This window comes from Halyomorpha halys, unplaced genomic scaffold, assembly GCF_000696795.3.
Source record: "Halyomorpha halys isolate HHAL.00 unplaced genomic scaffold, Hhal_1.1 Scaffold899.1, whole genome shotgun sequence".
NCBI classification, from domain to species: Eukaryota; Metazoa; Arthropoda; class Insecta; order Hemiptera; family Pentatomidae; genus Halyomorpha; species Halyomorpha halys.
In genome coordinates this window covers 454,433-470,139 of record NW_027105398.1, presented here as the reverse complement: position 1 = coordinate 470,139, position 15,707 = coordinate 454,433, and the positions used below count along the sequence as shown (strand labels likewise).

General features: G+C 32.4%; 1 protein-coding gene across 1 annotated transcript in view; it reads right to left on the bottom strand.

The window, feature by feature from the left end:
• LOC106686936 (uncharacterized) overlaps positions 1 to 15,707 on the bottom strand; it is a 51,227-nt gene that overhangs the window by 7,445 nt on the left and 28,075 nt on the right. Inside the window, exon 2 of the mRNA XM_014430547.2 lies at positions 4,662 to 7,985. Within this exon, the coding sequence (XP_014286033.1) occupies positions 4,662 to 7,985 (3,324 nt within the window). The remainder of the gene's footprint in view (positions 1 to 4,661; positions 7,986 to 15,707) is intronic.

Below are 15,707 nucleotides of genomic sequence, written 5' to 3'. Positions count from 1 at the left end.
TATGGATATATATGGATTTATAATATCACGCACTAACATACAGTATCTCGTAAATACTGGGCAACATTTACAAAGGTGCAAGTAGATATCGTGTGAAACTAAAAAGTTCATATAGATCATGAATGATCTAATTCTACTGAAAAGAAAAAATCTATATTTTGTCTTTTATTAGGCAAGTCGATTTTTTTTCTGAATATGAAGCAATCAACCAAAGACTATTCAATGTAATTAAATTCCAATTACACAGTAAAATAGGCATAAATTCCTTTAAGAAATATCGTTTGATTTAACTGAATCCATCATAAGGAGGCTTACAAACGGATTATGAAACGTTTTAATTTATTTTTATAAATCACAATTAGACCCTGTGTGTAGGGTACAGATCTTTACTAATACTGATCCAATTAAATACTTTGATAATTTAGATAATACTGATTCTCTGGTAGTAAACTAGATTTTAAGACGAATTCGGGTTAGGTATTTTATTGATTCGAAAAGTCGAAGATAAAGTCGATAAGACAACATGAGTGTCAAGAAAAATAATTTGGCGCGTGGTAAGAGAAAGTACTTGATGGAAATTTATACTAGATCATGACAACACTAAAAATACCTTTACAGATGCGTAAACAGAAGTTTTAGATTTAATCTAATAAAATCAATACCCTAAAGTGGAAAGACTATGGTAAAGATTTTTAAATCTATTATTTCTAAACCTAATAAACGTTTACAATATTGCAATAAAGACTTTTTCCTTTAATTTTGAACTATCAGATTTCACTTCCATATCTGAAAAAAAAAAACCCATCTTCAAGAATTAAGCTAGATATACCAATTTTCTGTGTATTAATTTAGCCACACAGTAGGAGAATATTTCGCTTTACCAGGATGTATATGTTTTTATACCATTTTTTTTCACTCCTTAGAAGTTTTAGGTTTCGGGATTTACAAAAAACATTTTCTGAAGTTTTTTCAATAATTTAGCTTTAATGAAGAAAATTTTTCTAGTTTGATTTCTCGGTTTAAACAGCTATTTTTTACTACCTTTTAAAGAATGAATTGTCTGAACCATTAAAGAAAACCATAATAGGGTACATAAAACATATGTACAAAATATTTATTTTTAATGTTGGTCTTAATCGGGAAATACGATGTGGATCTTACCCGAGGAACAATAAAAAATGTAAAGCCTATCCCAGAAACATCTCACCGGAGATGTCAAAATCCCCGGGAATATATTCACTCGTTTTTTTGCTGGCCTTACTTGAATGTTGAAATCGCTTTTATTCCTGTAGGAACGTCTTATTAATTTCTTCTTGTAGGCACGAGGTATTTCATTACTCTACTATCCAGCAAAAAAATTTGAAAACATGTTCAAACTGAGTAAATAAGTTTGTACCATTATGAACCCTAGGGTAAAAATTAAAACGATACACATCAGCTGTACTAAAGCTCCCCTCCCCCCGCCCATAAAACGCACATTTTTGGTATTTAATTTATGCAAAATCATGGAATAACATTATCTACAATCTATAATCGGAATCCACTACTGAATAATATTAACGTAATTACGAAATTAAACAACGAAAAATTACTCAGATGAACACTCCACAACCCACGAGAATGCGGTAACAGAAGTTTGGAAGATTATATTGAATGTGTTATTTTGAAGTCACAAAAAAAAAAAAAAAAAAAAAATTCCACACGATTGGGAAAAAGAAATGATGCGAATCCATCTGTTAGTACTGCTAGGGCAACCTTTAAGCAAACTCATCAAAGCACAGAAGCTGTCTTGTCCCAACTTTGAATGTTTCAAACTTTAAAAACGACGTCGTACCATAGGCCATAGTTATCCCAACTGTACCATATTCACCCCACTTTACGGTATGTGATCAACTAGTAAAAAAATTTCGGGAGCAACGATTCGATCTATTAATCCTGAACACAAATTTGAGTACAGTCTGGTATCTATTTCTTGATGTCTAATATGTAAAATCCGTGTGAAAATTTGCGATTCTGTGGATACAATTTATTTCATTTCCTACATAAATATGACGGATTCCCTACCTTCAGTAATGAGGAAGCAAAAAGGATAATTTCCAGAAAATGCAACTTTCGCAGGAAGAAAATAAGAGGATATAAAAAAGAAGAAGAAAAAGGTAAAAATAGAAAGGAATTGACGTTTCGTTTTTCATTTATTATGACTACTGTAAAAGAACAACTTGCGTCAGCTAGTAGAATAAAAAATCATAAACAATATAACTTAATTGAAAAAAAAAAATGTGCTTAGATAATTCTTGAACTTTCTGTTACTATGAAGAACTAAAAGGAATTAATTTTATTTTATATAAATGAATTAGATAATATCCAAGTTCACTATACCTATTGACAAAAATATCCTCAGGCATAGTAGTAGGGCGTTTGAGGGCCGTCCGTAGCTCAGGTGGTTGAGGCGCAAACCGTTGCATACTAGGAACTGCGGCGCTGGTAAGAATCTGGTCCGGGGGTCGACTCTTTTTATATCTTTGGCGATCCCACTTGACCTCCCAACCCCCATGGTTAGAATAGGTTGATCACCTCTAAATAAACCCCCTCCCTCCCCAATTGTCATAAATGACCATGGATGGGGTAAAAATAAAAATGAATAGTGGCGTTAGATACGTTTTCAATATGTCAATTAGAGACCCAATGTGACTTTCTCAAAAATAGTTCTGCTCTATTGAAATGAAAGTACTTCGTGACTTTGAATGAAATGGTATAATATAAAAAAAAGTCTTGAAGCATAAACTTTTTAAAAAATTTTTTTTAATTAATTTCAAAATTATAAATTTTAATTTTATATTGCACACTTATCATTTTAAGTAATGCCTAATAATAAATTTTTTGATGAAAAATATTTGTTACTATACAAAACTATCATTAAATCCTAATCTGTATGTGATAGTTGTCTTTGAAGGTTTCCCTCGAAGGTACAGGGAGTCCCACTACATAGTACAGGAGTCAGATGCACAAAATCCTCCTCACAGAATATACATAAAACAATAATTATAAAATTATTTTCTATCACACTTCAACACGAGAACGCATTCCTGACAGTCTTATAACTATTACTAATTAGGTAATAATTAATAAAGTAACGAATTAGATGTTTTTCTTTTTTTTTAACCTATAACTCCTAATTGGTGCATCTTAATGAAACATCTATAATAATTAATCAGCATTAAATACTGCGCTGAATATGAGTACCATGACATATTAATTCGGTAACGTAGTATGTCGTAAACCCTAATCCGCCGTTAATCAACAAATGAAGTATATTCTGTTATGTTATGGTACTAATTAGACGTAGAATTTAATGCTGGTTAAGTACCATAACTGTTTCGCTAGGATAGACGAAAAACTTGATGTGTTACTTTATTGAATTAATTAGCTAATTAGTTAAAGTTTTAGATACGGCAGAAATGTATTTCCATGTTAAGTCTCATATAAACTAATATTTAAGATTATTTTAAAATGTATGTTATATGAGATAGATGCATAAGGCTCCTGTACTAATCATCATCATCTGTGGCGCTACAACTCTTGTAGAATCAGGGCCTCCCGCAACTTCGTTTGCCAGTCCTCTCTAATGGTTGCCGCTGCTCTCCAATTGCGGATTCCCAAGATAGACCTGGCATCCGTTGCCACTCCATCGATCCATCGAAGCCGGGGTCTTCCTACTCTCCTTGTCCCATAAATCCTTTCGTTCAGGATCATCCTAGGAATCTGATCCTGGGTCATTCTTAATACATGGCCTGCCCACCGAAGCCGTCCACTTTCATCACCCTTACAATATACGGGTTCCTGTAGAGGCTTACCAGTTCAGCATTTGTTCTCATCTTCCAGGTCCCATCAGCACAAACCGGGCCATAAATATTCCTCAATATTCTCCTCTCGAACCTGAGGAGAAGGGCTTTCTGTGACCTGGGTAGTGGCCAGTATTCGGGCTCCTGTACTAATGTCGTGTTCTATTAACCTCAACAGTAGTTGGAATTTCAATTTCGTTGGATGGAAACAGTTGCAGGTGTTCTACTGTTTGAAGAAATTTAACTGTCATACCTACTCCAGTTCTGCCAATTAGCCCCCATTCCTTAATTTCGATAATAAGCGGTATTATTACTCTCTGTACCTTTCCTATAGTACCTCTAACCATCTAATCTTTGATAATGTATATGATTCAATCTTAAATTATCCTATAAAATGTTTGTAATGATTAAGCCTATTCGGGTTTGAAATGCAATAATGGTTTCAAGCTACTAGATAGATGTTTCGTATATGAAGTTATCTTAGTTAATTAGTAAAGCTAATTATGTACCATTAAATTGTACATTATGTATGTTATAGTATATTATCGAGTATATTTTCTAAGGACTATGTAATTTTTCAGCTATAAACAGAGTTGGCCAAAAAATATTGCAACTAAAATTATAGCTAACTAAATAACTAAAATTCCCAAGAATACGATATTCATTTATTAATGTCTCATTATTAAATAAACATTGCATCCATCATATTAGCTCTATTGCTTTAGATTGTACTTACTTTTGCCCAACTGTTGTTATAAAGTTATAAATAAATAAGATCTCATTAATTATTTCTTATGAGGTAGTGCCTCTTATGATTACCTTTTGATGAGGATCAGGAATGTCCCTCTGTTTCTTTTTGCTGCTGTTCTTTAGCCTGTGGTAGCTGTACACCGAGGGCCGGTTCGGTCGTTTCCTCTTTGGCTTCCACTTTCTTTGCTCACTCCAAGAACCAACACCAGTCGCCGGATTCACCATATACGTAAGAGTATCGTTCTCACTTGCAGTTTCTGAAGAAAGCGTCCTCGGTTCATCATCCTGGTGGCGCATCGTGGTTGGGGTATCTACTGCCTCCGTCGATGTAAAAGTCTGCTTAGTTGCTTTAACTTCTTGTTGCGTCCTCAGCACAGTAAAGGCGTCAAAAGGTCCTTTTCCATAATTTTTCTTAATAACTCTCTTCGGCTTGTACATCCTCGTCGTAGTAGAAGGAGGAACTGTGGTCGTAGTTGTCGTCGTGGTTGCTTCTGTCGTTGGCAGTTCTGAAATTACACTGGGTTTCTTGGTCCCAGGATAGGTTTTCCGCCTCGGTAGCTTGGCTCTAGGAAATACTACTTTGGGTTTAGTCGTGGAAGCGGGTGTTGTACTCACGCTTATCGATTCAGTAGGGCCCATTCCGACCAACATCTCTATGACATCCGTAATGTCCGGATTCCGGTTGAGAAATCCTCCTTGCAGCCGTGCTGCCGTCGTCTTTTTATGATCACCAATGTTAAACTTGGACTTGAACTCAGAAAGGGTTATGGGGACGGTAGTAGTGGGCTTATCACTGGCCATCATTTCAATCATTTCCCGACCCACATCGTCAATCTCTTCCGGACTGGGCATGACTGAATCGTAATCTCCAATGCTCCTGCGGTACCTGGGCTCTCTCCTCCTCGAGTCGAAGAGGTTAGGCCACCACCACTTTAGCGGGTTGATCATGTCCCATAAACTGCTTTCGGTTTCTCTCTTCCTTATTATTATTTTCTTTTCTACATACTCTGTCGGATGGGCATACATCGGAGACCTATAAATGCCTGAACTATAGCTACCTGCGATCTCCTTAGAACCACTATAAGGATTCACCTTCATTTCTCCCGCAGAATAAGGGACCTTTTTTTGAAAGATGGGGATCGTGTTTTCACCCACGAATTGATAAGCTGAGAGTTTATGTGGTACGTACTTCTGTGGCCTCGCCATCTGCAGCTGGTATTGAAATTTATTGCTTGGATGTAAACTGAAATAGTGCTTGTATTTGTAGGGTGACGGGGTCGCGGTATCTTCGGGATTAACCTCATACACTTGATACTGAGCACTATAAGGGCTGAGGGGGCGTGGAGTCGTAAAAGTGACCGTATCAACGAAGGGCCTACTTGTGTATGGCCTGAATTTAGGCTTTAGCACAGGCTCCGCGATTTTGAACTCCGCCGTTAGATTGGAGACTGGATTCTCCCCGTACACCATAATTCTCCTTTCGCCTGGATCAACGGTGTTGACTTTGAGTGGAATAGTATCTTCGAAATCTTTGGCATCTTCAATTTTTTCTGCGGGCTCAGCGTTGTCTTCTTTGAATAATGGATTGTCAAGTGGATCTCGACCAAAAAATTTTCTCTTGAAGCACTCTATAGCGTCTCCAACTCCTTTTACTCGTGGGCCATTATTGACCGGTTCTCCTTTCCATTCACCATCTTCTTCTCTTTGTGGCAATATGTTTTTAGGTTGAGGAGGTCCACTGCATCTTATTGATTCTTTTGATTCATAAAACTCCATTCCCCCATAAGTCTTTTTTGGCAATTCATTTGGATTTGTAGCGTATTTTACTGCTGAATCCATACTGATGCTTGGAGGGGAATCGTAGAGTGGGTATTTATTCTTATCGTAAACTATCGCACTTCGTTTATCTCTTTGTCCCTCTTGGTGTAGGAAGGTTTCGGGTGCATTCAGCTGTTTTGCTAGTTCTTTAAGGCGTTCGTCTTGATCGTTGAAGTGTGTTGGATGAGGAGCTAAGTTTGCTGGCACTGAGAAATGCGCAAGCGTCAATTGTTCAACATACTTAGCGTTTGCAGCTGGATCTCTGATCCCCACCATTTCTTCTTGTCCTGGTTTCCTGATAATGGGTTCATCTTTAGGTGACGGTTTTGCTATCTCAGGCTCTTTTGTAGCTTTAACACTTTTTGGTTCTTTGTTTTCTCCCGTATCAAATGGAAGAGAAGGATGCCTTATATTTGGCGTCCCTACTGTCGGTGTCCATTGCGTATCATCTTCGGGATTATACTTCACACTTCCTCTAGTAAAATTACTATACATTTTCCTAGGCGCATTAGTTGTACTTTTTCTACTCGATTTAATGGGAGTTGTCGCCGATTCAACGCTACTTTGTGTTCCTTCTTCAGTGCTGCTTTCTGTTGTGGAAGACTGAGCATTTCCTCGCCTTCTTCCACGTTGCCTTCCGTGTTGCTTTTTTGAACTCTCAGCCAAAGTTGGGAGATCAACAGATACTGTGGATTTTGTAGTAGTGGCATCAGATGTGTTAACTTCTTCCTCGAACTTTATTGGTTTGGCTGTGGGTACTCTTTGTTCATGCACATTAGAATGTGCCCAGACGTAGTCATCAGTGCTATAGCTGGGTAGAATGGTGTCGTATTCTGAGTATTCAATCGGGCTATTGACCAAAGGTGATGAGAAGTTTTCGTTTATTAAGGATGCATAAGTGTTGATAGTACTAGCAAACGTAATTGGTGATGAAGCAGAAAATTGAACTGGAGTTACAGTCGGATCATTGACTCTGTAAGGCGAGTATGAAGCGACATGATGGACATTTACGGCAGGAGGGCGTGGGACAGCGACCGTCTCTTCGACTTGGACATCTTGTGGTCTGATATCCCAAGAAGTGTAAAGTCTCCTCGAAGACTTTCCTGGGAATGTTATTTTGGAACTTGGGTTATTTATGACCCTCGATTCTAAACTGCTTCCAGATCTACTTTCCGCTATGTCTATTCTGTCCGTAAGACCTGATTTGTTTGGAACATGAATAGTCAAGTTTTGTTTCGCACTCCTGGTAACAGTTTTTCTAGGTTTCAGAGCTCTTTCACCCACCATTCTTTTTACATCTAGTTTTGAAACTTCATTGGTAAGACCATCATTCTGGACATGACTTCTAGTTGACGCCTCCTCTTCGATGCTCTCTGAAGATTCCTCAGTGGATATCGGCGAGAAGACTTGGATTGTATCTGCTCCTTTAGCGTCTGAATCCCGTCCTGTAGCATCTATTGGTAACTTCTTAATGGCAGAACCCTCGCTTTTAACAACGTCCTCCATCTGTTCTCCATGATGGTTGTAACCTCCATGGTCGTAGCCTAAGTCTTCGTATCCTTCTTCCTCATAAATCTGTAAAAGATTAAATTTATCAGTTTGAGATAATCTATGTTGTAAAGTGTTTATATTCAATTTAAAACAAAGAATACCTTATAAGTATTATAAGTACCTTATAAGTATTCTATTAATAACATTTGAAATATTATTTTCATTTTTCGTAAAATTTATGATTTCTTTCAAGGAATAAAATGTCGATGTTAAATTCCGTTTACGAAGTTGAGAGGTACTTAGTTAAAAATTTACTTAATAGTTTTATAAGTTTACATTAAAATACTAGAAAAATGAAGGAGATAAAATAAAAATATTAAACAATAATCTTCGATTTCAAATAAATACTGAAGTCAGATACAGATAGTCAGATAACAATCACAACGTTAGCAGTTCCATTGTGATTTAATTTCGAACTTGCACAGATAAATAATATTTTAAAAGCATAGGACAAAAAAAAAAAAATGTGTTGATGAAAATAGTAATAAATGATGGGTTTTCTGGAAACCTACATTATAGAATTCTCGGTTTTATTTAAAATATTATGTTCATTGCGAATAAGTTTATTTAAGATGAATTGTATAGAATCAAAAATCATTATTTGGTGAAATCACACATTTGATAGATTTTTTAATTCTTTGTTTCGGTTTTTTAATTTTTAGTTTAAGAACTTCAATTATGGACCTTTTGAAATAGACAAAAAAAAAAAATAATAACACCCTCTACCCCCTTCAAAATTTGAAGTTATACGAATAAAGTATACCAAAATAGAACAATAAAGTAAGTAATCAAATTAATTATCCGACTACGGCGGAGCCAAAAGGAGGGTAATGTGTTTAGGGGTGTCACCTCACGTGCTCATTAATTGCTTTGTAACCAAATTTTTAAGGAAACTTAACCAATTTTCAAGTTTGATCTGTTGTTCTCTGCGATCTTCTGAATTGGTTTGTAATAATTCAAACAACTCAAACAATTTTCAAGTTTGATGAATCAGATTGTTCACTGAAATCTCCTGATTTTTTTGTAACAATTTCTCCTCAACATATTAAAATTAAGTCCGTTAAATCTGCTATTTCTTGTTGCTCTAATTTGAGCAAACTCACAACCAATTTTTAAATTCGATGTCTCAAGTTACTCAGTAATATTCCGTGAATATTTAAAAACAAAAAATGGAGCTCAAAAGATTCAAATAATATTTTATTATATTTATTATATATTATATACCTACTACATATTATATTTATTATATACTATATATTATATAGTATATACTATGTATTATATTGTATATATTATATACCTTCTTAAAAGATCAGTAATTAGTATATGACTTATCCTAATGCCAGTGCAGCAGATAAGAGTTGATATAGTCAGCACATGTAATGGATTCGGTAACCTACCACTACTTACTCTCTGGCTTACTGGCCTGGTTTCTTACTCTTCAATATGATTGAATCTATATCGGATTTCTTCACTATATTGAATGTCTAAGAAATATTAATATAATAATAATAGTATGCTATGTAATAATATTTAGATTTATTATTTACAATAATATTTAGTTTTATTATTTACAATAATATTTACACGTGTCCCTATATATAGTTGATCGTGTAAGTTGGGCTTTATGTTGGTATAATGTGGTATGACAAAGTTGGTTACTTTCTTTTTTGGCCTAAGTCTTGTTACGATTGATAAGAAATTCTCAATGGAAAGAAACTAAACTTCACCAATTTAACACAACTTAATACGATTTGAATAAAGTTAACTCAATATTTAGGCTATTCGACTTAGTTTTTTACGCCCGCTACAGATATATTTGTATAGCTATAAGTTTATGATATCTAGTAATATATTTGTTACTATATGTAATATAATATTTTATTATGACTCACGCCGTTTTTCAATTTCTGGCGCATTTTAAGTATTGCTCGATTTAACTATCTTGAAGTTTCTTCTTCCCGTTTTATGTAAATATTCCAAAAGTGATATTGGACCGTCCCTCCTTTGGGGTCTTAGTGTGGCGGATCCCGGCGGGGAAGGATTGCATTTTTTTGTGTTATGATCTCCTCTTGTGAGATTGTGACATGTCGTACATCTATCAACCTACTCGCTATAATTGTCTATTTAAAAAGTCAGATAAGCAAGGCCACCATGGAGGGTGGGAATGGAGGGTTTCATGCCGTTTTTCAATTTCAGACGATTTTTAAAGATTGGTCGAATTAATCATCTAGTCACCATTTAACATCTAGTAACGCGTATATATTTAATATCAAGTATATATTAATATATTAATGCATTTTAATGTTAACTATTGAGGTTAAACAATATTTAATTTATTATAACAATAAATAAACACCACAGTAATATTGCTTCATAGTAATATTGGTGGAGGGGATGGATTTTTATTGATTTTTTAAGGCGAAATCATTATATTTAGCCTTTAAAAATCAATAAATATAATAATAATTCTGAAACTTTTTTCATATATAATAACTAATTTAAATAATAATAACTGTATAATAATTTGTAGACTTTTTAATTATTGTTTGACTAGAAGTTAAATTTACATTATGATTCTTTTCCATAATATGTAATCCATATCTTGTGAAAAAGTGTTAATTTTTCAGAAGAACATTGCAAAATTGGATGACTTAATACATGGATACAATGTAATTTTATTATTTAATAAATATAATCCGAGCATTCTATGCAATTCTTTCATAACCTTTTTTCACTGTTTTTTTAGTATTTTTTTTTTTGTTAAATTATTTCCTCTTCATAAATGCTTTAAGCCTGAAAGAAAAACAATTCCTGGAAAGCATATTACATGTAAACACTCGCAGCTTTCTAGAAAATAGTCCAGGATGGAATAAGTCATGGAATAAATCATTCTATAAGATGTAATCAGCCCCTGATTAAATTAGTTGGATCAAAAAATTAGAAAGGTTACAGATCAAATTTAAGGTTAAAGATTTTTCGTTTTTTGATAATAAATAATTATGTGGTAAAAAAATCAATATCAGAAATTAAAATCCTAATCTAATTGAATAGTAATTTTTGAATAATTGACATCAAATGGCGAATGAACTTAATAAAAAAATATAATGTGGTTTTCTATAAAACAATTTTTCTATACTTTTGTTAAATTTTTCGGACCGTTTGTGCACTTATAGTCCAAAAATTTGTTTTCAGTATTGCTGTCATTGCGAAAGACATAAATCACGGCTTCAGGACTTGTTGAACTTGAAAAATCGCTTAATCGTTTTAAATTTTGTTCTTCTATGAGAATCCTTAATTTAAAATATATCTTTTAGAAATTCGGGAGTTAAGGCCTACTTTTTTTTTCGATTTTCCTTAGGGGAAAATATTGTGGTTTTTAATCTAATTTTTTTTTCTTTTTTGATGAGGAAAGTGCCAGAAAACATTTGAAATTATTTTATGATTTATTATAATTTTTTTTATAAAAATGTTTTGATAAAATTATAGCAAATAAGTCATAATTTGAAATCTAAAAAGTTTGTTTGGTTAACCGTGAAGAAAAAACAATCATTTTTCAAATCCACCATACGATTCATGTTAAAAACGTGAATCTACCAACATTTTTTTTATATCTGCATAAATAAATTGATATTATATATTATATATTACGCACATTTCTAATACGACTTTACCCCAGTTAAAAAAATTAATGGGATTCTAAATTCGGGAGTGTAGATTTTTACATCACTAACACTAACGTTAATAAATAATTATCAGCACATATATGATTTAGTCAATTATAAACAAATAATATTCAATAATAAAAATAAAAATGGTATTTTTATTCGTATTTAGTTGATAATCTGCTTAGTATATGGTCTCATAAGTTGACACTTAAACAAAGATCTTTATTTTTCATTCATTCACTTTTGAGTGGGAATATAATCATTTCAGTAAATAATGTAATCGATAGTGTAAATTTATGTAGTAATATAAAAATGTTATATTATATATTTTATATACTCGCGTCTCCACGATGACCAATCATCACTCAAATTAAAGCTAGTTTAATCAACTATTAAGTAGTTTATGACGTTTATCTTTGTAGGAGTTGTAGTTTTCATGATATTTGCTAAAATAAATTGTTTTATAGTTGTTGGGACAAATTTTCATGTGCGGAATTTATATTCATGTGAATTTCATAAAAACTACTACCATTACGAAGATAAGTGTCATAAACTACTTTATAGTAAGTTAAATTTAGAAAAAAATATAAATATTTAGCAAATTTAATCTAATCTAAATAATTTTATGTTAGGTTTACCTGTGTTTGTAGTTTTAAAGGTACTGAGTCCGGAATGAAAAATTATTTTTTTTTTTTATGTTTTGAAACAGCCCCCTTGTATTCCCTCTACCTATACTTGGCAGAATCATAAATTTTGACTAGTAATTATACGCAGTTTTCATTAAAGTAATCAACAATCGGGGTAAAACAACTGCCTTTTTCTCTTCCCGGCTCTTGTACTACTACGGGTTGAAAAATGTAACTAACTCCCACCTCACATCCTAGCTTTTCAAGTGGGGCGGTGGAAACATTACTTTGATATCTAAAATTTCTATTTCTGATCGAACCGTATGAAGGATTTGAAAAATGAAAAATACTTGGATTCAAGATTATTTTTTATACCATTACTCAATTAAACATTTATATTTCAAATCATAACGAAAAAAAGTTAAAACATTTTCAAACCTTTTCTCTGTCATTCTCCTCGTCACAAAGAAAAAATTGCATATTTTTGATCGAAAACGCACATTTTTTCCCTAAGAAAATCCTAAAAAATGTGACAGATTGGGTGTGGTTTCCTCTATTCTTTTCGGAAAACATCAATATCTCATCTCCTTTAGCCTTAAGATGAAGAACAAATAGAAGAAGTTACAAAGACTACTTTATTACCAAAAAACACTCCACTTACCATAACCTTAAGCTTTTCAAATTCGGGGAAAAAAAAATTGTCTAGGAAAATTATGAAACACCCTGTGTTTAAATTTATATATTTCTAACTTAAAGTATTCTATTAACAATATTTCAGATATTGTTTCCATTTTTAATAAAATTTATACTTTTTTTTCAAGGAATAAATTATATCGATGTTAAATTCCGTTTAAGAAGGTGAACAGTACGTTCACGTTAATTACTAACCTTCAAGATCAAAAATTACTTAATTGTTTTAAAAGATGACAATTAGAACAAATTGTAGGAGAAAAAATTGAAGGAGATAAAATTAAAATATGAAACAATAATATTCTACTTCAAATAAATACTGAAGTCGACAGTGAGATAACAACTAACACGTTATCAGTTCCACGGTGATTTAATTTCGAACTTCTAGTCAGTTGTGTCAAATGAATGATCAGTCCTGGCAAGCGATGAAACATTATGTGGTTACTTACCAATTGATCATGGTTAGGTTAGCTCTAAACAACATGTTTTTATTTAAATTTCTTATTTACAAGTCATTTTCCGGAGATTAGTGCCGTAGCAAGAACTGTGTCAGATCTGATTTTCTAGAATATTTGTCATATATATTTTTTTCTCCTAACCTCTTTGCCAACCGTAACGAATATGGCCAGGTCATTCAGGGACACATCGTGGACCAAGCAAGAGACAAAATTACAAGTATGAAAGTACCTGCCAGCAAAACTCGTCTTACGACCGTGACCTCGAAAGTAACAGGTTACTTATATCATTACTGTAACCTTGGTTTGTAATATGTTCCATCACAGATTCGTTGCGGTTAGTTATCAAGAGGTTTTGCTGGAGCAGCTTCAAACGCGACCATTTAACTTAGTATGTTGAAGGGGAAAAAAAAATAATTAGAGAACATATAAAAACATATTTAATAGAATAAATGTTGCATGTTTAAGTATCTAATTTTTATGCGAAATTAACTGTTTCTTATATTTATTTTAAGATTAAGATAATAATTGTAATGATAAAATAAGTATAAGATTATTTTAATAATTTATTTGAGGTAGCGAGGAAACCCCCTTACTATCTCCCGGAACCGGGTTCGAATCCAGCAGTGGCAGATAATTATTTATTCTGCCAATTTAGCCCTGAGTTAACTCTACGAGTTCGGGAGCCCTCCTGGGGCATGCCCTAATGCCATAATCATAGTTTCATGTTTCATTTCGATACTGTATATATTCATAAGAATTTTACTAAATGCGTCAATCTGCCGACAGTTGACACGATAACACATTTTTATGTGAACGTCCTATCTGTGCTATCTTGTTAAATTTACCAAACTATTATTTTCGAAAGAAAAGCTACTCATATAAAGTTTTGTATGTTCATGCGCTAGATTAATCCCATTTCTTTTTTTTTTTATCAAGAAAAAATAGCGTTAAGTATATTATACTCATAATAATATATTTACAATAATTATAAATGCAATGGAATTGGATTAAATCGAAAAAGAAAATCAATGGAAACGTGAGATGAAAACTTCTTAATAACCTTCCTCTCATTAAAAAGATTAGGACAAATTAACAGACCCCTATGCCATAGTATATGTTTATATAACATATATATTTTACTTGTGTCGATCATTCTAAATATATTTAAGTCATTTAATATGATCACATTAAACCTGGAAAGTATTTTAAACCAACACAAAGTGTGATACCATTAATAATTTTTGCATTTAAAAAATAAATTACAAATTTCGATATTTTTTATGTCACCCATCCTCTTTGTAAAACCACTTAATTATATTGAAATTGATGAGTTATTATTGACTAGTCAATGACGAAAGACCATAAGTAATTTTTAAGGTGATGGTTGGTGGAGTGGTCATTAAAAATAAACACAAATAAGTTAGAATTATTTTATTTATTTCGGAGTTTGGGCATAAATTTTAGTCCTTCTTCAAGGCTAAAAACCATTATAGAATGGGGAATAATAAAAAACGTATGACACGAAGTAATAAAGTTGACGTATAATATTGAAATATTAAGAATTTATAAAATTAGATAATAAAATTTAAAATATTAGAAAATAACGAAAAATTACTGATGATCAATAATCAGTGAGTCTGATTATTTTGACTTTCTTTTTCTCGTCACCGTATTTCTGTTTTCTCTTCGTTAATTCTTTCCTAATTCATCTCTCCTTACATACTTTATTTATTTCTATCATCACTTCTGATTATTTGTAGTTTTACTACATACCCTTTTTTGGCTTATATGACTTTATACATAACTTAATTGTTTTGTTAATTTTACTTGTATATTTTGATTATTCATATTAAACATGTACCATGTTCACATACGCACATTGCTCATTATATTTATTTCAATTATTAGAAAACATTTAGTTCTTATCTCTTTCATTTTTGTTCCTTTCTCTTATATTTACAATATTTATTTTATCTTCTTGTATGAAATCTTACTATTCCATTATTATACGTTAACTTTCTGTATAATTATTCTTTAATCTTCTAATTTCTTCTCCATTCTATTATAAAATTTATCTCGTTTGGATTTTAACATTTAGTTTTGGATTTAGTTGTTAATTATATAATTGGATATAATTGTTAATTAGTTGTTTGGATTTAAACATCTACACAAATAAAATAAGTCTCACTTATTTGAATTTACTGCTGAAATTACTTATATTATTATTATATTAAATTATTAATAGGTAAGGAATTAGTATTAATTCTACCTAATTATGCTATATGAGTATCAGTGGCAATAGTT